The sequence below is a fragment of the Dreissena polymorpha genome, chromosome 5, assembly GCF_020536995.1.
Source record: "Dreissena polymorpha isolate Duluth1 chromosome 5, UMN_Dpol_1.0, whole genome shotgun sequence".
NCBI classification, from domain to species: domain Eukaryota; kingdom Metazoa; phylum Mollusca; class Bivalvia; order Myida; family Dreissenidae; genus Dreissena; species Dreissena polymorpha.
In genome coordinates this window covers 53,127,440-53,152,093 of record NC_068359.1, presented here as the reverse complement: position 1 = coordinate 53,152,093, position 24,654 = coordinate 53,127,440, and the positions used below count along the sequence as shown (strand labels likewise).

The window sequence follows — 24,654 nt, the reverse complement described above, 5'->3', positions numbered from 1 at the left end:
AAAGAACACATATTAATCTTTAAAATGATTCGGCATTGCAAAATGTGATGTATACATAGGAAAAACAAGAAAAGGCTTTGAAAGTTGGAAGTTTTATATTGGGACCCTAGCTGAAATTGAATTAGTGTAATACAACCTAATCTCTCATAGAGGGGAAGCAATACATAACTCCTTTAAGTCTATTTTTAGAATGTAAACAGTAAATCAACGCAAGCGAATAGGCGCACTCGTTGCAAAATCAATATCGGTTTATCTGCGTAGATACTGTTGCTATGCATGTATCAACAATGGCGGAACATGGCTGAAATTAAAATAACTATAACTACCTCACCTAATGTTCTAATTTTAAATAAATTTAAACGACCAAATGCCACAATTAATTCCAGATTTTTAAATATTAATTCTTATTCTCTAAAGTATGTCCCCAATCCGTTAAAAGCGGGTTTTATTTACCGGCAAGTTGCCCGATCAATTCTTAATTGTGCCAAGTTTTGACATGCAAGTCGGTGTATTGACATACTGTTCATGGTTCGAACACGTTGCTGTATAGCTTTAATACACAACTGAGGTTTGACAATAAACACTGTGAAGAATTATTCTGTAATATTATGTGTAGTTCAAGTGGAATTCATGTTACTAGTTATCGGATTGATAATGTATTCGATCTTGATCTGGATTTATTGAATCGTGATAAATAGAAACAGTGGTTTACGTTTTTCTTATGTATGAATAATAATTTATAAATTCAAATGGAATAGCTAGGTCTGCAATTTCAGTCTACGTATATATGTATATTTAAGTTTAAATGGGCTAATATGGCATCGAGTCTACTAGGATTACCACCGTGTGTGAAACAGACCGGGGCTAAAAGGGGTGCCCCGGGGCCGCTGATCGTGACGACGAGCGACGAAGACTCATCTGACGGGGAGGCTATTCCGCTTAGCGCCCGAGGTCACGTCAGTCGCGTCAGTCCGCGTGCAAATGTGACGTCAATCACAGACACGTATCCGAGTTTAAAACTCGACCTGTCACGGGCGCTCTCTGATAAACTGCTGCCAGACGCCAAACAGGACACGCATCGGCACGAGATTCACCGGCACGAGAAACCGGAAGTACGTCAGCTACACGTTGCCCACACGGCACGAGCGGCATCGCCGTCACCGGAAGCTGGCTTCAGTGCGCACAGACAAGCGTGCGACGGATATGAACACGATCATGATTATGAAAACGTAGCCTCCCCGAGCGGAAGTAGCACCGCCAGTGGTCCGGTCTATGTCCGACCGCCCGGTTTTCAGCACCATGCTCAGGAAATTAGGCGCAAGAAAAAGAAATCCACGGGCTTATTGGAGCAGCGAAGGGAGGGCTTGAAAAGTCGAGCTCCCACTCCCCCTAAAGTAAAACCCAGGCGAGGTAAGGATATAATAATTATGAATCAGTGCGTTTCCAAATTTCAGTATGAAAGATACGCTATGTAGCACATATTCCCTGAGTATTGATGACGACTTAAGGAACATGAGTATTCGGTACATGGATGTTGCATTTTTGTTGGCATTAGAAATTTTACTAGTGTGCATAATTGCCAATTTACTTGACGAGGAACAAGACGAAAAAGGCAATACCCTTTCCTGAAGTCATGTAACACGACACGTTCCAATTAATAATCGCAAGAACGTGACCAACCCCCGCAATAAACAATCTTCTGTTTTCCAACATGAAAACCATTGCGTGAAATATCTTGGACTTTGTCGCATAAGGTTAAGTTTGAAAAGTGACTTGTTTTCCTTGATAGTCTGGAAAAGTCATTTTTTATTTAAAATGAACGCATTTGAAATAATTTCAACTCAGGAATTTCAGTCACGTGCCAAATATCTGCCGTTTTCTATTGTTTAGCTTGGTATACAAATTTAACAATGAGATCATATTCATGTGACACGCTGCCAATGTTTACTACGACTGTCTTTTACTAGTTCTTCTTCAGTTTCGACGATAGTTGACAACGGTGTAATGATAATTAGAATAAATTACCGACCCGCAAAATGAAATTTTCTAAAATTATTTACAAATGCAAAATTATGTATATGAGCGTGTTTCTTTTAAATATATGTTTAAACGTTAATGTTTTAAATATGTTCTTCCTCACTTATGCACTGCGTTAGAATACAGCGGTCAGTGTACATGTCTGCTGTTTAATTTGCGACGACAGGCTTTTGATCTGGAGGTCGAATGTCGATCATCTAAAGATATATCAATAAAGAGTACATTTGTATGTATTGATAGGTATTTGGACCATCGCATTTAGCAAATATGTTTTTCCTGTTTATTTTTTCCTGTTGTATGTGCAGAGACATTAATTGTGGTTAATTTCCAAAGAAAGAAATGCTTTGAATAGCACTTTAAACAGCGTAATTTTACAGACTTACGAATTGAAAATTTCACACACTTTGGTAACGTGATATTCAAACTGAAATATAACTGTATGCACCAAACAGCGCTTCCATAACAATAAAACACATCGCAAAATCTATTTTATCAATTTGGTGCACTAAAACGTACTTATTAACATATCGATATGTATTTGAGTGTACAATCTAATTATATTAATTTTAAAATTAACTATGGAAATTCATAAAATAAAAAATCACAATAGCTGATATTGAATTCGTTAACATAACAAGGCACTAATATCTAACTAAGCGTTATAATTCACGACACACATGTCCGCTTCACCATTTTTCTCGAAGAAAAAAGATGATTTTGACATGTCAATATGGTGTCGTTGAAAGTAGTTAAGATACAGTTATTTTTTGTCAATTTCAGCTGACGATCAATCATTAACAAATTGATATGCACAGTTTGTTTCTTCTGTATGGCCTCACTCATGCGCCTATTATTTCAACTCTTTTTTTTCTATTTTGAGATTGCGTGTAAAATTATTAACCCATTTATGCCTAGGGGACTCCCATTCTTCTAAATTGGATCACTTTATTTCCAAAATTAGGGATGTCCAGTATATTTATTTCTATATTTAGAATATTTCTCACAGAAAATTCCTTGAGAAAACAGCGCAGACCCTGATGAGACGCCGCATCATGCGGCGTCTCATCTGGGTCTACATGCGGCGTCTCATCTGGGTCTACGCCGTTTGCCAATGCCTTTCTTTTTTCTAGACGCTAGGCATAAATGGGTTAATCTGTTAACAGGTCCGTGAAATCGTTCATTGTTATGAGTCTTAATGTCAATCAAGTGTACTTGAACCGAGAAATACCGACAGTATTTCTAGTTGAGCTGTCTGTGATATATGCAAGCAAAAACACAAACACAATCATATTTTTTTATATCTCTTCAGATGAAATGTACAATACATGGAAACGCACAATTGACGAAACATGCTTCAGACCAAATCAATACATATTGTATTAAATACAATAATATGTATTCGCTATATTCATATTGTTATAGAATAAAATAAGCGTCCTCTAAAAAGACGTTAACCAATGTATGCCTAGTGGACTCCCCCATCCTTCTATATTTGATCAATATATTTAAAAAATTACGTCTAGTATATTTATTTTTATATTTAGAATTTAACTTGCAGAAATTCATTCAAATATGATACAAAGTGTGATGTTTTATGATAATCAGCATGCGAGTATAAATAGATCTAGTGAGCTTCCGCGTCCGAGCATATATGCGCATGGAAACCTGGTTAAATATACATCAAGGTCTTACAATCTACAAGACCGCCATGTACCTGTGATTCAGTCAGAAAAGGCAGTGTCACGAGATATGTTTCTTAGATCAATACATTTCTAAAGGCACTTCCACATTCCACTTCTAGTCGCCAGTCGTCACTTTTATCTTATCGTTTTTGCATTGTGAATTTTTATCGAGTTTTTATTATAGACTGTTTCTTATCGAAAACTGTTAGACGTCTTGTTGGTTGATTTCTTGTGAAGACGGAGCACTATACAATATACTTCCCCTTCTTTCCTTCTGTACAACTCCTCACAGTGCCACCTAGCCATTCGGATTAACAGTACATGTATATACTGCATTCACAACAAACATTCTAAAAGATGGATTGTACCGTGTTGTGATTTGAGGCGCGTTCTGGGAATAATGGGCTTAATGCATTTACATAAAGTGTCGTCCGAGATTAGCATGTGCAATCCGCATGGGCTAATCAGGGAAGATACTTTCCGTGTTATGTTCTTAGCGAAAATCAAGTCATTCTAGTTTTGACAAAAAGTGTCGTCCCCAATTAGCCTGTGCGGAATGTGCAGGCTATTCTGGGATACACTTCACTCACATGCATTAAGTCCAGCTTTCCCAGAATGCGGTTCGTTCAGTGAATATATGTACATGTATGTATTCCTTGCGGTCAATGATAACCCATGAATGTGCAAGTACTTATTTCCAATGGGGTCCTTTGGTTTTGCTGAAGAGACAGCAAGCAGAATAGACAGTATTGAGATACAAGGAATCCGGGTGCGATACCCGAGCTCTTTGTGAAGAGACACGTTGGTTCCTTTACGTGCTCATTGTATAGCACCGATACACGCGAGAATTACCTGGGTTTCATTCCAGTACATCTCTAGTTGGGTGGTTAACACGAAGCATCTCTGAAATTTCCAGTGGTCCGGCCTGGAATTGAACCGGGGACCTCTGGAATGGTAGACCAGAGTGTTACCACTCGACCACCGCACCACCCCAACATAAATGCAATGATATTCAATAGGTGCTATCCCACAATTCGTTGGTATGCAAATACTACACAAAAATCTAAAATAATGTCTTATGACAATAACATTTGAATATTGGTGTGTAATTGCGCCAGGGGTAAAAGTCATCTCTGCTCGGATGTTGTACATGTAAGGGACCTGTTTCACACATCTAGCTTTACATCTGTTCACGTCTTGCAATACGAGTTCGAAGATTACAAAACATTATTTTAATCCATTTCGGAACCCCTATTCCAGGCCATATTTATACATACATGCATTTCTTTAACCCCAATTAAAATATATAAATTTCGACTAGCTTAAGGATTAAAATAAATAAACAGTGTTTATTTTCTACAACATGACTATTTAAAATGAATAAGAATTGATTAAATTTCATAAAAAAAATGAAATATTTCTTTCTCTCATTGGAAAGGCCTCGACTTAAACCCAGGCATGTAATAATATGTGTTTAAAATGTTATGCTTCATATTGAGAAACCATACACATTTCTTCCACAACAACAGTACATGCGTGAACAAATCCTCAAGAATTGAAATAGTCTACCTTCTTTGTTGATTATACAGATATTAAGAATCGTTTGCTGTTGTTTTTGTAATCTGATATTAAATACCCATGACTTCAAAACACCGTAATCTGTGTCGAACTATTGTGCATAGATTGTATATCCGGTTCACGCGCAGCCACGGATTGTTCACCTGAAGGTTATTATGCTACAACAGAAAATACTCGTTTAAAGTCGTTTTCTAGCAAAAAACTATCTTTAAACTAAGCGTTTTAGATGTAGTTAATTTTACAGCATACAGTAGGATAAAATTCACTGCTTTGTTGTTAGTAAAAATGTATTTACCAAGTTGTTTTAATGGGACTTTTTCATATATTTTCTTTTTTATTATAAATACTATAAAATAAATTTTCTAACGAAATCATGCTTTTATAGTAGTTTTTAATAATTATAATAAAAAAATAAATGTGCCTGTCCTATGGGTTGAATCCGGGACTCTCGGAGAAAACGCCAACTTGGATATTCTACACCACGATGGCTATTGAATCTATAACGTAGTTAACCCATTTATGCCGAGTGGACTCTCCCATCCTTCTAAATTTGATCAATTTATTTCCAAAATTAGGAATGTCTGGTATATTTATTTCCATATTTAGAATACTTCTTACGGGAATTCCTTAAAGCAAACAGCGCAGACCCTGATGAGACGCCGCATCATGCGGCGTCTCATCTGGATCTACGCTGTTTGCCATGGCCTTTTTTTCTAGACGCTAGGCATAAATGGGTTAATAGAACACGTTCTTGCTTATGTGTTAATGACAACCGCTTTTATTTATACGCTTTATAATTATTTTACGACTTGATTTTGATTAACAAACATATATGTTAATCATTTTTCTGAGTGATGATAGTTACATTGTTTGTTTAAAAATTATGCAAACATTATATTTTGAATCCATGTTGGTGTTGTTTATGTTGTTTTGATAATTGTCATTTTGTTATGTAATGCGACAAGACATGTGTCGTGTTCTTATAAAACTGGGCATTATTCACGTGCGTAAAGTGTCGTCCCAGATTAGCCTGTGCAGTCCGCACAGGCTAATCAGGGACGACACTTTCCGCTGTTATGGTATTTTTCGTTTAAAGGAAGTCTCTTTTTACCGAAACTCTAGTTTAAGCGGAAATCTGCACATGCATTAAGTCCCGTTTTCTCAGAACGCGACTCAAATAATTAGACGTCATCAACCGATTACCAATGTATATCGACCTCATGTGTATAAAGTAGGTGATGGTAATAGTAAAACATGACCTGCATGATATATATGATAAATTAACTCATTCGATTGGAACAGATTTTAGAAAAACAATTAAAACACTTATTTTCTTTTGTTACTTAAAACTTGACCACTTACTGTCAATACATTTTGGTCCCTCATTAAATGCGGTTTGCTATTGTGTTGCGTTTTTTAAAATATGATATTTTCGAAAGAAATTTGAGGTTATTGTGTATGTCATTTATGTCAAATACATTTAAAAACTGAACGCGGGTTCGTCATTGTATTGGTATTTTGCAATCTAACCTCGCATATTTATTTAATCATAATACCTAATCTGATTGCTGCCTTTTCCCCGCGAAATATGACAATACAAGAACGTCTCATATTGCTTCAATAATAATATTCTGTTCGATTTTTAGTTTTTACAAATATTGACAAATATGTTTAACATACGGGTTTAGATCTTAGATAAATATGATGAGCGTCGGATGAATGGATTTGTGACTAAACCAATACACAGGGCAAAGTATAGGTTTACTAATCCTGAAAGAATTTTAGATCAAAATATGCCATTGACCTTATAGGTCCCTTTGACTTAAAAGTATCGTTTGATCAGTAACGGCTAAGGGATCTCGTATTTGTAAGGCCTTGCATTACAAAAGTACCTTTATACAATGACTGCATTACCGATGAAGTTTCAATTGTATAGAGTTTGTACTTCATAAGAAATATTTCATTTTATTTCCCTCGAGTCAGATACAATCTTTAAAAAAAGCCTTTTTTACATTGTATATTACAATTGATTAACTTATTTGAGATCAAAAACAATTTCATGCAAAAAGAATGCATTTACAAATATGAAACGTATCACAGTTAGTCAGTATATAAAATATTTAACACGAGTTATGTCTTTAAATGTGGGTTAGATTGTTAGAAGGGAAAGTTTTACAGTTTAAGTTTCAAAAATATTGTTAAGAAAATAAAATTAATAAAAAAAAAAGAAATATGTGCACTGCATAAAAACGTGTTGTTGTGTTGTGTTTTTTTTTCGTGTTTTTTTTTGTTGCTGCGGAGAAACCACCTGTTTTGAATATCGAAACGCCAACGTTCGGTGTCACACGACATACAATTGTCCCTGCAAATATTTTAACGGAAAACGGTTACAGTCACACTTATGATATTTTGTACCTTTAAGAAATTAAACGACACAGATTTAGCTTGAAAGGAAAAGAAGCATCATTGGAATTGGAACGGACTACATCGGCATAAATTGGCGTCCAATATAAAATGTTGTTCTTCAATTATTGATGACTTCGATAACTCCTCTTGTTCGTTTCCTCATTGTTGATGTTGTTATTCCCCAGATCCGTTGCCGATGAGATTACGGGCGCTGCCTCAGTCTTTCTGGAAACAGCCCAACAACCCCACAGCGTTCTCACCCGGAAACCTCTTTTCGTCACTTCCGCCTCTGAGTTACGCCAAAGATGATGACGTCACAGGTGATGAACTAATTTTGTTCTTTCAACTGTTGCATTAATTGAGCCGCGTTCTGAGAAAACTGGGCATAATGCTTGTGCGTAAAGTGCCGTCCCAGATTAGCCTGTGCAGTCCGCACAGGCAAATCAGGGACGACACTTTCCGCTTTAAGTGGATTTTCGTGTAGAAGAGACTAGCTTTAAACGAAAAATACCATAAAAGCGTTAAGTGTCGTCCCTGATTATCATGTGCGAACTGCACAGGCTAATCTGGGACGGCACTTTACGCACAAGCATTATGCCCAGTTTTCTCAGAACACGACTCAATTGTATTGCATGTGTATGTTCATTTTCTTCCTACCTGTATCAGGAACGAGTATTTGAGTACCCAACAAATCTCATTGTCGTAAAAGTTTCACCCATTTATGCCTAGTGGACTCTCCCATCCTTCTAAATTGGATCAATTTATTTCCAAAATTAGGGATGTTTAGTATATTAATTTCTATATATAGAATATTTGTTACAGAAATTCCTTTAAGCAAACTGCGCAGACCCTGATGAGACGCCGCATCATGCGGCGTCTCATCTGGGTCTACGCTGTTTGCCAATGCCTTTTTTTCTAGATGCGAGGCATAAATGGGTTAAGATAAACCCAGTGCTTTAATTACCTATATTTGAAACTGTTTTGTTTTAAATCATGGTTACAATGGCATTTGAACGCATACCTAATACCAGATTAATGCAACAACAGTAACACTTGACAAACGTATTGATTATATTTTTTCAACGTCGATCTTGTAAGCGCTACATTCGATTGTATAATACCGATTTTGAAATAACACGTACATTGTCGGTGTCCTAATTTGTATACCCGGGCAATAAATGAGTTACACTAGACTTCAGTCATTTTTCTTTGTCAATTATTTCAAAACTAATTCTTCTCATATGACCGCCTTCTGAAATAAAATATCTCATACTAGGAAACCGGTACTCAGTTATCGATTTCCATGCAATCTCGCGATACTTGAATAGATACTTCCGGTTCGCTAATACATTTCACTCCCAAAGGATCTTTCTTTTAATGTTCTTCGCATACTTAAATGATGTTCTAATAAGTACACGGTTTATAGGGATAAAAAATAGCTCTTAATACGAGAAGCCATTTAGTGTTATATTTTCCTGTGCGGCAACTTATACATTTATGCAGTGTTTGCCAATCTGTTATACAATTAGATGGCGAACGTTTTATGGTCCACGTGCAAACAAGCCAGTGACCACATACACGAACTCCCTCGAAACTTACTAAATTAAAACCTTGAACATGTAAACCTACTACGTCATAAGGAAATAAATGAAGGCCCTTCTTATCTTACACTTAACCACAAATGTTGTTGATTTAGCTGTTTGTTGTGTTTGTGTTGTTTGTTGCTGCTGTTGTTTGGTGCTAATGATTAGTGGAGAATTATGATGAGGTGTTCTTGGAGACCATGAATTGCACATACATTGAGCACAATTTTCCTCAAATAGTGTTCAACGTATGAGGCATCTCTTCTGCAAAAACTAACTAGCATTTAACCCATTCATGCCTAGCGTCCTGAAAAAAGGACATTGCAAACAGCGTAGACCCAGATGAGACGCCGCATGATGCGGCGTCTCATCTGGGTCTGCGCTGTTTGCTAAAAGGAATTTCAGTAAGTTATATTCTAAATATAAAAATAAATATACTAGACATCCCTAATTTTGGAAATAAATTAGTCCAATTTAGAAGGATGGGAGAGTCCACTAGGCATAAATGGGTTAAAACGAAGGATTATTATGTTGACAACTGAATGCACCAGATTAAGCGATAGATTTAACATGTGTATAAGAACTAATACGGATTCATAACGTTCTGGTAAATCAATATTTCAATTCCATTGCAGATTAATCCACATTAATAAATCCGTAATGAAAGTTTAATGCGAATGTAATTGATACCGGTATTGCCGCGTCATTATAATAGACACAAATTTCAAAAATTCCTGTAGCATGTTTAATAACTTATATCAATAGACCATACCTGGCCCAATTAAGTCAGCAAGTGTCGATTAAATTGTTTTTTAAGTGCATTTAAACATTTAAATAATCTCTATACAAAAAATTGATAAGTCCATGTACTTGTTTCCCCATACTATTTCTTGCTTGATTATCATGCCGTACTTACGTACATATAAACTTTTACTAAAATAAGTTTCTGATGTATATTGAAAATGTGTCTTGTTCTTATAAAACTGGGCATAATGCATGTGCGTAAAGTGTCGTCCCAGATTAGCCTATGCAGTCCGCACAGGTTAATCAGGGACGACACTTTCCGCTTAAACTAGATTTTCGGTAAAAAGGGACTTCCTTTAAACGAACAATACCATTAATGCGGAAAGTGTCGTCCCTGATTCGCCTGTGCGGAATGCGGACTGCACAGGCTAATCTGGGATGACACTTTACGCACATGCATTAAGCCCAATTTTCACAGAAGAAGACATAATTTTATATTGTCTACATTGATATCGAGTACATCTCATGGCCGGCTATTATACCCTGCAATTTGTTATTTGCACCGATTTAAAGGTGATTTAACTTGAGGATATAATACTTAACGCAGATTTCAGGTATTTAAACATCGGCGGGTTGTGGTTACAGGAACGTAAACAAACCAAGGAGAGATCGATAATATGTGCAATATAGTTGTCTAAATATAATAGTTGGCAATGCGGAGACATTACAAATGAGCCGCGCTGTGTGAAAAGGGGTATTAATGTGTGTGCGTAAAGTGTCGTCCCAGATTAGCCTGTGCAATCCGCACTGCGTAATCAGGGTCGACACGTAACGTAAAAACTCATTTTTGCGAATAAGAGACGTTCTTGAAGCACACAAAAATATCATAAAAGCGGAAAGTGTCGTCCCAGATCAGCCTGTGCAGTCCGGACTGCTAATTTGGGACGACAATTTACGCACATGCATGAAACCCCTTTGTCACATAGCGCGGCCCAAATGCATTCATGGCACGCTGAACTGCGTTTTGAAACTAAGTTAATCTTAGATACACATATACGTTCAGGGGGGGGAATGTTTATTATTATTTGTGTATGATTTGTGATAAGTTATGCCTAGTTATGCACTCGGGCTATCGATAAAACCAATATAAACTTGCAATTCTTTGCATTCACTGTTTCAGGGAGGTGCTTACGTTTCAATCATTGATTCTTTTGTATTGTATGTTATCGTGTGTCGTGAATGAAAGTAATTGGTCACGTGTCTTAAATAAAATACTTATGGAGGTTAGCAGGAATTGCTCTCCTGATAATGTCTGAGGTATTTCATTTTAATACTAATCAATTATTTAAAGATTGTATATGTTATACATATACATTATGTAAATATAAATTAGTGCTCTAGTGTTTATATTATCAGTAATGTTTTTGTAAGATTATAATTCCAAATAAAAAGCAATTTAATCTACTTAGAGTTTGTTTGATACAATTTGGTTCCAGAATGTAGCCATTAGGTATGCAAAACGATGTTACGCCATGAATTTAATTGTTGCGAAAGAAAAATCAATAGCGAAAAAATAAACACGAAGATCATGAATTAGTTGATCATGAATCCACTAATGAAGAAATTTCGCCGCAGTCCAAAGTCGGGGTTTACATGTCAAAGCGTCATACCCTCCCCAATGCTGCATACTCAAGCATCTTTTATAGACCCGCTTATCTTATCGCACTTGAAATCAACAAACCTTTGTGTTTCGTATGCCTTGCTATAATTGCCGAATTCTTTTCGCTGATTAAGTAATCCTTACTTGTGTCTTTATATCCGGACGTCGGTTGATGTCGTCGATAAAATGAGTGTACTCAACAAATACTTGCCAAATGTAGACCGCAGTCATATTGCAAACGTTGCTTTATGAAATATAGCGATATTTTATTGTCGTTCTCGAAAACGTTCCAACATGTGAATATAGCATATAAGTTAACGACATGAGAAATAGTTGTTAACATTTTGAAAACAAATGTTTATTATAATATTAATAATCTTATCCAGAAGTACGGCCTATCACCCCGACGGAGGAGAAGGAGAAGAAAAAGCCGACGCCCCAGCTCAAGGCCCCGGAGCGGAAGATCATTGTAAATGGGGACGCGGACTTCTTCCTCAAACACCTGTTTGCTGACGTCATGGAAGACAAGAAGTCGTCCACCAATGGGAATGGATCGCATCTTAAGCGCGGGAGGTTTGGGAATTAAAATGTTCATCATTCTTGCCTTGATGTAATGATGGTAAAGCCGTTTAAGTAATACCGTGCGTAGTTTATCACAGTCAATGCAATTCATATAAGACGTTAATTTATTTTTCGTATATGTTTCAATCTATGGTATTTGAAAATTTAAAACACGTCGCGCCATAAAACAAACAATAATAATAAACTAACAAATGAGTTGCTACGTTAATAAGTTAATAATTATAAAACACTTTAATGCTTTTTGCATTTACGTTCAATCATAGCCGTGTACCCTGCATACTGGGTAATTGACGATAAACTAGGCTTGATTTGAAATACACTTACTTAGGATCGTATCCAAACACAGTTTTCACTCAAACAATTATCCCTTAAGTACTTAACACATCGTCAAGTAAATATCATCGATAAGTCGATTGCACATTATTACCAATAACTTCCTTTATATTAGACCTCCGAAGAAAATGATGACCCTTCCGAGCAAGTCAAGCGTGAAGGGGTTGCTGTCGGGCGAGGATCCTTACCTTCTGGACTGCTCGATGACCCAGAAGCTGTTCCCACAGCTGTCGATCGAGTCGCGGCAGGGCCACGGGGGCATGTCGTCCCTTCAGCTCATCACGTTGCGGGAGGGCGACAAAACCGTCACTCTGCCGTCGCTTAGCATTGAGCAGAACTACTCGCAGATGCTATCGGAGCTGGTGATGAACATCTGAGTGATTGAAGTAAGATGGGGCAATCTTTAAAGAATAAAAACCTGAACTGACTCAGGGGAATTTTCGCTTGTTTTTGGCTGAATGTGAGCGATATCTTCAACGGTTCAGAGGAATTTCAACTGGTCCGCTTTATAGTCTGGATGCGAAAACTATCTATGTTCGTTCTTTGTGGATGAATGTGAACTGTATATTGGACAGTTTCGATGGATGTTCGATCATTGTCGATGAATGCGAATCAAATCCAGACTCGTTGGAAACGATGTTTGTTCTTAAAGTCTGCAGGCGAATATATTCAAACCAAGTCATCAGAATAATCTTCATTTTGCATGGCAGCGTATAATATCTAAACCAGTTGCATTACATGGGCCTTCGAAACAACGATGACATTTACTTATTACCGGTAACTGTGTTTTTGAACTACCCTCAGATGTGAAGATGAAGCTTTGGTGTTCTTATCTTTTTCTGCTACAGTAGACAACGACCAACAAGTTTGAATATAACGACTTTGCTAGTCACAGTGTTTGTCGCGTCAAGTAACCTGTTCGGATCGGGAACGTAATTTTCGGGCGTCGTATATAAGCGGGCTTTATATAGGGTGGCGGTAGGGTAGGAATGATGAAGACACGTTGATTTCAATGTTTTATTTTAAACTTGTGTAAGTTGTATTAACCGTAAGTGTTTTTGTTATACACTTCAACACCGTTATTTCGAACACCGATAATCCGAAGTCACCGTTATTTCGAAGTATTTTTCCGGTCCCGATTTTGGTTCTTCTTTGTTTAATGTAAAATTTCATTGTTAATCCGAACTTCGTTAAACCGAAGAAATCGTTAATTCGAAGTGATTCTGTCGGTCCCAACACTATAATTCGCACCTAATTATCAATCTTTAATCCGAAGTCAAAACTGCAAAATACTGAGCGCAATTTCACACCTTTGTCGTGGCGCGTCAAAAGCCGATAATTACACCTTTGTCGTCTGCGCGAACGCCGGTGTTCAGAGAGACATTGCGTATTATTTAAAAAAAAAGGTTAATTCATTTCCGAAAATGTATTCATATGTATGTATGTCTGATAATTTGTGCTATTCGTTTTATTTTATATGTTCTGTAAATAGAAAAAAATAAAAACAAGAAAAAGAATCGTTATACTCCCCCGTTTGTTACTTTCTTTTACCGTTTGTTACGGTTCTTTAATCCGTTAATTCATTTCCAAAAAATGTATTCATCTGTATTTACATGTATGACAATTTGTGCTATTCGTTATATTTTATATGGTCTAATAATTTGTGCTATTCGTTATATTTTATATGTACAGATAATTAGCGCATATTCATTATATTTAATATGTTCTGTACTTAGAGAAAACATAAAAAGAAGAACAAGAATCGTTTTATTCCTTCGTTTGTTACAAGTAGAAATCTATTGCAATCTGACTAGTTTACTTTTTTTAAGTAAACAACTATTAATAGTAGCGTTTAACTGAACCATGCGAGTTCCACAACGTTTTATTATTACAGAATCCTCAGAAGTCGTCTGTCAAATGTTTATTTCGAATTATCGTTAATCCGAAGTTTTTTTAACGGTCCCGACGACTTCGAAATAACGGTGTTGAAGTGTAATCGGAACGCGAGTAATAATGTGTGATCTCTAGATTATGAAATCCGCACATGCTAATCAGGTACGACACTTTCCGCCTAAATTGGATTTTTGCTAAGAAGAGACTTCATTTAAACGAAAACTGTCATATAAGCGGAAAGTGTTGTCCCTTATAAGCCTGTGTGGACTGCATAGGCTAATCTGGGACGACACTTTACGCAGATGCATTATGCCCAGTTTTCTCAGAACGCGACTCAAATAGTCTGATAAATACTAAAAATACAAAAAATCAGCATCGATTTATATTCACATTTCGTGTATTAATATGCATTATACCATTAATGTCTGATCTGGCGTCACATGCTATGAATACATACTTGAACCGATGTTAGTTAAATTGTGCTAAACTTTGAACAATATGTTTAAATGGTTTACAGCGCCCTATTGTGTATTTCTTATTTTATGTGCACGGCATGATAGCGTGTAAACAATGCATTTGTTTGTGTTAATTGTTAACTTTTGTATATTTATGTATATTTAAATTATATTTTATAACATGTTATCAGTAGTAATAAGCCTTGCTGTGATACTGTTGTATTATGATTATTTATTCTATAGTTGTTCTACAGGTACATTTCTGTTTCATTCCGTATGCACTCATACTGTATATAAAACATGCACTACATTTTGACAACGCAGGTTGTTGTTAATTTGTAACCAATAATTTGTCTAAATATGTATACAATCCTTGAAACAGTTTTGTGCATTGACCGAAAGTCTGTTATCTTAATTTGATTGTTTGTTACTGTGACATTTAATTAAATTCAATATACAACAATACATGCATTAATTTTTTTATCATATTTTCTATAACGGTTCAAGAACAGTCCAATATTATTTTGCGTATTTCTTTTTTCTTGAGCCCAATGTGTTTATTTAACTGTTTTTCATTAATTGTATACTTGTATGCTATATTATTCACGTGTCTGTGATTCTGTCATGACTTTGCCATTGAAAAGATTTTCTGTGATGGCTTTATTGATGTTTGTTTAATAGATGCGTATATGTGTATGGTAATTATTGTAGATGTTTGAATAATTTATTTTGAATATTGTTTATTAAGCATCTTCTTTAAAACTTGTTGGTACAGCATTGTCGTTGTTCATGACGTTATATTTATAAGTTCATTTACACATTTGTTTAAGTCTTTTTAAAATTTTAAGATAAATCCAATGAGGTAATGTAAGTGCCGACAAAATAATGTTTGACCTATTATAAAAGGTAAAATCTAATGAAATAAGGTTCAGGCAAATTAAAGACCCTTAAGTCAAACTTATTAAGTTTAATGCTATCGCTGACTTAAAGCATTAGGGAAATCGGCCAGTGTCAAAATATCTTTACCTGGTTTTTGATAGAGCAATAAATGTATTTTTGTTTTGTTTACATTTGTTTCATAAAAGTCATGTTTCAAAGATTATATCTAATCCGTCCAGCATGCCGTTGATACGTGTTTTACATGTTTTATTGAATGATCGTGTCTCTGCGCCGTGTATAGTGCTTAAGACAGTAAGAGCAAGGTATTTCGTTTCTTGGTTATTTGCCGTCAGTTGCCAATGGTGTCTTTCTTTAGCTAATACATCTGAAGGATGAGCCAATGACATATAGTGCGTCATAACAACGCCATTATTTCTGCAAACGTTTGTATCTATTTCTTTTTAAAAAGAGAATGTTCATAATTTAGTACATTTGCTTAATTAATATTATACTGTGATTTTCAATAAACCACAAACTACTAGTATCGTTTTAGTAAATTAAAATATGTAACATTAGCATTGGATTTTTTTTAACATGTCTTTGAAATAACTGATTACTTCGATCCGAAATTAATGGACGTTTCCAACGTCGATTTCATCAACTTCTTAAGATATATTTGCAAAAATTGATAATGACTACCGTCTCTCGATAATTAAATATCAATTCACGAGCGTGACTTGATTGGCACCTAAATGCATACCTTTGAAAAAAATCGCAGATGCATCGATTAGTTCAATCAAAAAACTGTGAATTAGAATGCTATTTGTTAAATCAATGAGCGTTATAGAATACATGTAGTTGTATATTTTGATCATAACGTAAAGTTATTTAATAAAAACAGCGCTAATGTCTTTTAGTACATTTAGTTTTATTTTATAAACATTAAAGTTTATTTATTTATTTATTTGTAAGTTTATTATCTGTTTAGTTTCACTAGAATTGTTTTAAATATTTTAACATTGTGCTTTGAGTATTAACATCAAACAACTTTGTATTTTTTTAACAGTATACTTGTTCAACGTTCGAGGTCGAATAATCTCTCGTTGCTCCATCAAAAGCAACTGAGCGAACTCTCGGACAATTGTTTGAATCATACACCATAAAAACGGTCCGAGAAATTAAACACGCGAGCACGGCGCTTCGGTAGCTTAGGAAATATGCCTGTAGGTAAGAAAATATTGCTGTGAGACTTTTATTGATCTCAAATCGAGCTATAATTTCCCTGAGCAATTTAATAAGGACATTGTTCGCTACAGGTGATGAAATGAATTATTTAGATAGATGCGCGCCTCTATTATCCATGATTGATACGTTTCCGCTAACGCACATTCATGTATGGCACCCTTTATATTGCGTCGAATAATAACACTATTTCATTCTAAAACAATAATACAAAAATTATTTACTTTTTGTTACGAAGTGAGTTATGTGCAGTTGACAAGTGTTATTCTTTTTTATTTAACCCATTTATGCCTAGTGGACTCTACCATCCTTCTAAATTGGATCAATTTATTTCCAAAATTAGGGATGGCTAGTTTATTTATTTCTATATTTAGAATATTTCTTATAGAAATTCCTTTCAGCGTAGACCCTGATTAGACGCCGCATAATGCCAAGGCCTTTTTTCTAGACGCTTTTGTTAATACATGAATACATTTAAAGCATTGAATAATAGCAAATTGTGTTACTTCTAGTTTATCTCATTGTTTTGATTATTCATAGATAAACGCATGTTTAGTTTCTTTTCTAAAATTTCTTATTTTTTAAATAACTTTATCTGCCATTCTAAGACATCCAGGCTTTCGTATCGCTTCGCTGGATGCTCTAGTTTATAGCAGGCAACACAATTACAGTGAAATCAATACTTGTCAACTTGCAAGTGCGTTTTTTATTGTAACGGCACACATAAAATTGGTGATCGTGTCAAATTCATACTTTTGAAAAGAACGAATAGTAAAAAATACTTACTTTAAACGTTGTTTTTTTTTATTTTTTTTAATGATTGAGCGAGAATATCGCAAGAATATCGCATCGAAATACTGAATCAGTTTATTTGAAGTCAATTGCTATTATATGAATCAATGGGGAAACGTTTAAAATAGACAGTTAGACATTAAATATTACTTTATACTTGTGTTTTTTTTTTTCATATTCAGTATAAAGCAATGAGACTGCGTGACTTATGCTAGTATTTTTGTAATTAGATTAAGAGATAAAGCAAAACGTTTCACTTAATTTTGAGCATTATTGTTTGGCATGACATACAATGAACGTTTGCGCTTTCCGTTGAATAATGACTACTTTCTTTTATCAAATTCTGTGTGTTTATACCATTTCTCTGAAAATGTGTTCAAATCATTATGCATAATCATTAGCTACTCTATCATCCCACGAGGGCTGTCTGCAAAGCTGTGACATTAGCTACTCTATCATCCCACGAGGGCTGTCTGCAAAGCTGTAACATTAGCTACTCTATCATCCCACGAGGGCTGTCTGCAAAGCTGTAACATTAGCTACTCTATCATCCCACGAGGGCTGTCTGCAAAGCTGTGACTCTCATGACTGAGCTCGTGTTAAGAAACTTTTAATATGCACGAACTTACAAAAGTAACTTTTGCAGTGAACCTTCAATAATTACACTAGTTTAATCGTCCTCATTGTATTTTAATCATTATCATCGTGTAACCTTTAACTGCATTTATTAAAACTGCACAATTTTTGCGTTTTCAGCACTGAAAAATTAATTTTCTTTACTCATAGCGGTGTTTTAAATAATTGTATGCTTGCATGTTACGCAGAAGATTGCTTGTTCTTAGCTAACTTTTACTTTATGTTATTTTGCAGTCCAAACAACATCATTACAGATATTACAGAACCAGTTGTTGAGATCACCGAATGAATATAGTTCTAACGTGTTTTTATTTGTTTTTATCTCGATGAGAACCATTTTTTATGTTTATCTCAATACGAAACTCACATTTAAGCGCGTCATTACTGATAGTTATATTTATGATAAGGCTTTCGTAACAATTTATATGTTAGCAGCACCTACACTCAACAGTTTAAGTCTACATGCGCTTCTAACGCGAATACTGGACATAATACTTGTACTGCAACACCAGAAAATACGCCAGTTGTTTAATCTTGTATGCTGAGTTGTAATTATTTTTATTAGCTCTTACGAAAAAAGAGACTTGTTACATGTGAAATGTCTAATGCACAATTGATCTGTGATTACATTTTACACGTTTATCTGGTTTTGCTTTAATCGTACCCGATTATAATTATTTTCATGGTTTTCTTCAAATCGTCAATGTCGCACATGTTTACACATGCATGTTTTTCATTATTTTAAGTTGTGGTTTGCAGTTTGATTACTCACAAATTGAAATGTTTGTAAGGAAACGTTTCTTCATAGCTGTCTTATGTATATAAGAATTTATCATCCCTTCTCTGTGCTATTGTTGATATTTCTTGTGTCAGATTTTCTTAGCTTGAAATAAAGGAAGCGTTACAAATTTGAGGTCAGTGTTGTGTCTATGTGTGTCTATGTGTTTCCCGTTATACGTACGACATGTTCTCGTGTTACTGTGCTTAACCCGTTTATGACTAGTGGACTCTCCCATCCTTCTACATTGGATTAAGTTATTTCCAAAATTAGGGATGTCTAGTATATTTATTTCTATATTTAGAATATTTCTTACAGAAATTCATTTAAGCAGACAGCGCAGACCCCGATGAGACGCCGCATCATGCGGTGTCTCATCTTGGTCTACGCTGTTTGCCAAGGCTTGTTTTCTAGACGCTAGGCATACATGGATTAATTACGATCTCAAAGTATAACAAACTTTTTGCACTGAGAAAAATCTAGAACATACACAAAATATAGACCCGAATGAATAGGGTCGGCCAGCTCAGTTGGTAGAGCGTTGGACATCACATTTGAGGATCGCGGGCTTGATTACGAGTCCGCCACATAACATTCGTCATGATTGGTCATGAACTCCTTTCCACGGCCATTCTCCTTTATCTTATTCGAGTAGGGCTCATGTCAGTAACTGGAATATGTATGTGCACTTATTAGTGTTAAACTAATGGAAAATATGTGCACTTAGTACTGGTAAACAAAGGGAAAATGTGAGCACATTGTACTGATAAACTAAGGGGAAATATGTGCACTTTGTACTGATAAACTAAGGGTAAATGTGTGCACTTTGTACTGATAAACTAAGTGTAAATGTGTGCACTTTGTACTGATAAACTAAGGGTAAATGTGTGCACTTTGTACTGATAAACTAAGGGTAAATGTGTGCACTTTGTACTGATAAACTAAGGGTAAATGTGTGCACTTTGTACTGATAAACTAAGGGTAAATGTGTGCACTTTGTACTGATAAACTAAGGGTAAATGTGTGCACTTTGTACTGATAAACTAAGTGTAAATGTGTGCACTTTGTACTGATAAACTAAGTGTAAATGTGTGCACTTTGTACTGATAAACTAAGTGTAAATGTGTGCACTTTGTACTGATAAACTAAGTGTAAATGTGTGCACTCTGCACTGATAAACTAAGGGTAAATGTGTGCACTTTGTACTGATAAACTAAGGGTAAATGTGTGCACTTTGTACTGATAAACTAAGGGTAAATGTGTGCACTTTGTACTGATAAACTAAGTGTAAATGTGTGCACTTTGTACTGATAAACTAAGGGTAAATGTGTGCACTTTGTACTGATAAACAAAGGGGAAATGTGTGCACTTTGTACTGATAAACTAAGGGTAAATGTGTGCACTTTGTACTGATAAACTAAGTGTAAATGTGTGCACTTTGTACTGATAAACTAAGTGTAAATGTGTGCACTTTGTACTGATAAACTAAGGGTAAATGTGTGCACTTTGTACTGATAAACAAAGGGGAAATGTGTGCACTTAGTTCTGGTAAACTAAGGGGAAATATAAGCATTTAGTACTGATAAACTAGGAGGAAATGTGTGCAATGTTTACTGGTAAACTAAGCGAAATGTGTGTACTTAGTATTGGTCAATTATGGGAAAATGTGTGCTGGTAAACTGGCTGCCGTGATGATGACCGTTAATCAACTGTTGAAGACAGAAATAAACCCATCTTAAACAAAACAACTCGATCGAAACAGCCATTTATTGTCAACAATACAGTTAGACACAACTTCACTACATGATTACTAAAGTGCATTCATTATGTTTTTCTTTTCTTTTCTGTCAACTTAGAGTATTGGCAATGAAACATCAACACGTTATTATTAACAATACGATTGTGTGCACATTTTATTGCAGAAAAAGGTGTTTCGTTCGGAGGTGTTTCGTACGAGTTATTTCAAAAAGTCTTGTACTGTACACACGAACCTAATCATAGCCACAATTGTTACTAACCTATTAAATCGGAGACTCACACATGTTTATTTTTTTTCGAAAAAATGTCCCAGGCGTCTTCTTAAATGGCAAATGCATGCAGATTTTCGATTATCTAGTTTTTATACACTTCAACACCGTTATTTCGAAGTCGTCGGGACCGTTAAAAAAACTTCGGATTAACGATAATTCGAAATAAACATTTGACAGACGACTTCTGAGGATTCTGTAATAATAAAACGTTGTGGAACTCGCATGGTTCAGTTAAACGCTACTATTAATAGTTGTTTACTTAAAAAAAGTAAACTAGTCAGATTGCAATAGATTTCTACTTGTAACAAACGAAGGAATAAAACGATTCTTGTTCTTCTTTTTATGTTTTCTCTAAGTACAGAACATATTAAATATAATGAATATGCGCTAATTATCTGTACATATAAAATATAACGAATAGCACAAATTATTAGACCATATAAAATATAACGAATAGCACAAATTGTCATACATGTAAATACAGATGAATACATTTTTTGGAAATGAATTAACGGATTAAAGAACCGTAACAAACGGTAAAAGAAAGTAACAAACGGGGGAGTATAACGATTCTTTTTCTTGTTTTTATTTTTTTCTATTTACAGAACATATAAAATAAAACGAATAGCACAAATTATCAGACATACATACATATGAATACATTTTCGGAAATGAATTAACCTTTTTTTTTAAATAATACGCAATGTCTCTCTGAACACCGGCGTTCGCGCAGACGACAAAGGTGTAATTATCGGCTTTTGACGCGCCACGACAAAGGTGTGAAATTGCGCTCAGTATTTTGCAGTTTTGACTTCGGATTAAAGATTGATAATTAGGTGCGAATTATAGTGTTGGGACCGACAGAATCACTTCGAATTAACGATTTCTTCGGTTTAACGAAGTTCGGATTAACAATGAAATTTTACATTAAACAAAGAAGAACCAAAATCGGGACCGGAAAAATACTTCGAAATAACGGTGACTTCGGATTATCGGTGTTCGAAATAACGGTGTTGAAGTGTATATTGGTGTATGCTGATTTTATGCTGTGCAGTTGAATGAATTCATCAAAGCAGTCCCAAATACATCGATGAACAGATATCAGAAAAAAAACGCAGTACTCATGGCGGTTGTTTAATCGATGCGTTACATAAAAGTGGAATATTTTGATTATTCCATAGGGACACTAAATATTTGTGCGGATATCCAGAACTTCTTTTGTTTGTGATTTCAATTGGAAAAAAGCAATAGAAAAATAGTTTATTTCCGTCTGTAGAGCAAAAACAGTATTTGTAATTCAACATGATAATAGGTTTGTTGCCATTGTAATAGTTAGTTCCTTGTTTTCCCTTTTTGCCCGATACAAAATTCAACTTTTTCGTTGTTAGTTTACCGTTTGAAAAGGGTATTACAAACGGGCCATCGTATTTTATAGCCAAAGTCTTTGTTCCGGTTCGATAAAAACATTAACAAAATTTCATATGATCAGCATATATAATTGTGAATGTCCACATCAAAACATCATTTTCTTCAATTATAAAAATAACCGTCTGCTACTCAACAACAAAACATGTTTCACATGAACATAAGATACCATTACCTTCGACGTATAAGAACAGCCCAGCATAAGTTGCAGGTAATTGCTTTTCCCATGAAGACTAATTGTCCTAAGAAGACTAATTGTCCTAAGAAGACTTATTGTCCTATGAAGACTTATTGTCCTATGAAGACTTATTGTCCTATGAAGACTTATTGTCCTATGAAGACTAATTGCTGGATGTTATATGGCCAATATTTCCAGGCATCTAAGTTCCTGCGCTAGGACAACACATATTCGATGGCAACTGTTACCATGGCAACTGTTACCGCCATTTCATACTACGGAAACATTGTATTACATGTATTAGCCGTGAACTGTTATCGCCATTTCATACTACGGAAACATTGTTTTACATGTATAAGCCGTGAACTGTTACCGCCATTTCATACTACGGAAACATTGTATTACATGTATTAGCCGTGAACTGTTACCGCCATTTCATACTACGGAAACATTGTATTACATGTATTAGCCGTGCTCTGCGAAAACGGGGTTTAATGCATATGCGCAAAGTGTCGTCCCTGATTAGCCTGTGCGGACACTTTTCGCTGTTACGATATTTTTGGTTTCAAGAAAGTATATTCTTAGCAAAACTCAAGTTTAGGCGGCAAAAAATGTCCCAGAATAGCCTGTGCGGATTCATTCATTAAACCCCCTTTTCACAGGGCACGGCCCATATGCATTTACAATTGACACAATACGACAACGGTTGAAATTGAAAGGAAAGCTACCTTTTTTACAGATGCAACTGTTTTCGACTACAACAATAACTAAACAAAATAAAATAAACAAAATATCCGTTGCTGTACCATTATGGTCAATAATGAACATCAGTCTAACTACTATATAGGAGATACCATCCAAATGAACAGAGTAATCTCAGATAGAAGTCTCAATGATATCTATCAGAAATAGGTGTCCAGGTGAACTTAACCCATTTATGCCTAGTGGACTCTCCCATCCTTCTAAATTGGATCAATGTATTTTCAAAATTAAGGATGTCTAGTATATTTATTTCTATATTTAGAATATTACTCACTGAAATTCCTTTAAGCAAACAGCGCTGTTTGCAATGTCCTTTTTCAGGACGCTAGGCATAAATGGGTTAAATACAAGAGCACAGTGAAAACGTTCGCATCAGTAGTGGACAAAATGTTAGCATTTACGAGTATACAGCAAGGAAACATATTGATTTCAGTCAGATGTAGCACAAATCTGAGCTCAGCAATTCATAAAGGCTTTTGTCCACAACAGGTGATGGAATTAATTATTTAGATACGCGCATAGATCTATTGAAACCGGTCAACAATTGCACGCAATGTTATCATACAAACATAAAAGTCGTAAATGTTATATTACTATCAAGACAAAAACATGATACACAATGGCAATTGAATACATATGTTTACACATGCATGTTTTTCATTATTTGAAGTTGTGGTTTGAAGTTTAATAAAGGAAGCGTTACAAATTTGAGGTCAGTGTTGTGTCTATGTGTTTCTATGTGTTTCTATGTGTGTCTATGTGTGTCTATGTGTGTCTATGTGTGTCTATGTGTTTCTATGTGTTTCTATGTGTTTCTATGTGTTTCTATGTGTTTCTATGTGTTTCTATGTGTTTCTCATTATACCTCGTGTTGCTGTGCTTAATTACAATCTCAAAGTATAAGAAACTTTTTACACTGAAAAAAATCTATAACATACTCAAGACATATATAACAAGGCGCGTCACATGATGAGCGATG

General features: G+C 35.3%; 1 protein-coding gene and 1 non-coding gene across 2 annotated transcripts; one reads left to right on the top strand and one right to left on the bottom strand.

Annotated features, from left to right (window-relative positions):
* The first annotated feature begins 302 nt into the window (after nucleotides 1-302).
* Nucleotides 303-13,033, top strand: LOC127880766 (uncharacterized). Its single transcript, XM_052428137.1, has 4 exons — nucleotides 303-1,410; nucleotides 7,889-8,023; nucleotides 12,077-12,263; nucleotides 12,721-13,033. The coding sequence occupies exons 1-4, from the start codon at nucleotides 816-818 to the stop codon at nucleotides 12,980-12,982; spliced, it is 1,179 nt and encodes a 392-aa protein (XP_052284097.1). The 5' UTR covers nucleotides 303-815; the 3' UTR covers nucleotides 12,983-13,033.
* Nucleotides 4,636-4,707, bottom strand: Trnag-acc (transfer RNA glycine (anticodon ACC)). The gene has a single exon. It is a non-coding gene; the product is annotated as a tRNA-Gly (tRNA).
* Nucleotides 13,034-24,654: the final 11,621 nt, after the last annotated feature.

Coding starts and splice junctions, on each gene's coding strand:
- LOC127880766 (XM_052428137.1), top strand. CDS start 816: ATGGCATCGAGTCTACTAGGATTACCACCGTGTGTGAAACAGACCGGG. Junction 1,411..7,888: donor TAAAGTAAAACCCAGGCGAG/GTAAGGATATAA, acceptor GTTATTCCCCAG/ATCCGTTGCCGATGAGATTA. Junction 8,024..12,076: donor CAAAGATGATGACGTCACAG/GTGATGAACTAA, acceptor AATCTTATCCAG/AAGTACGGCCTATCACCCCG.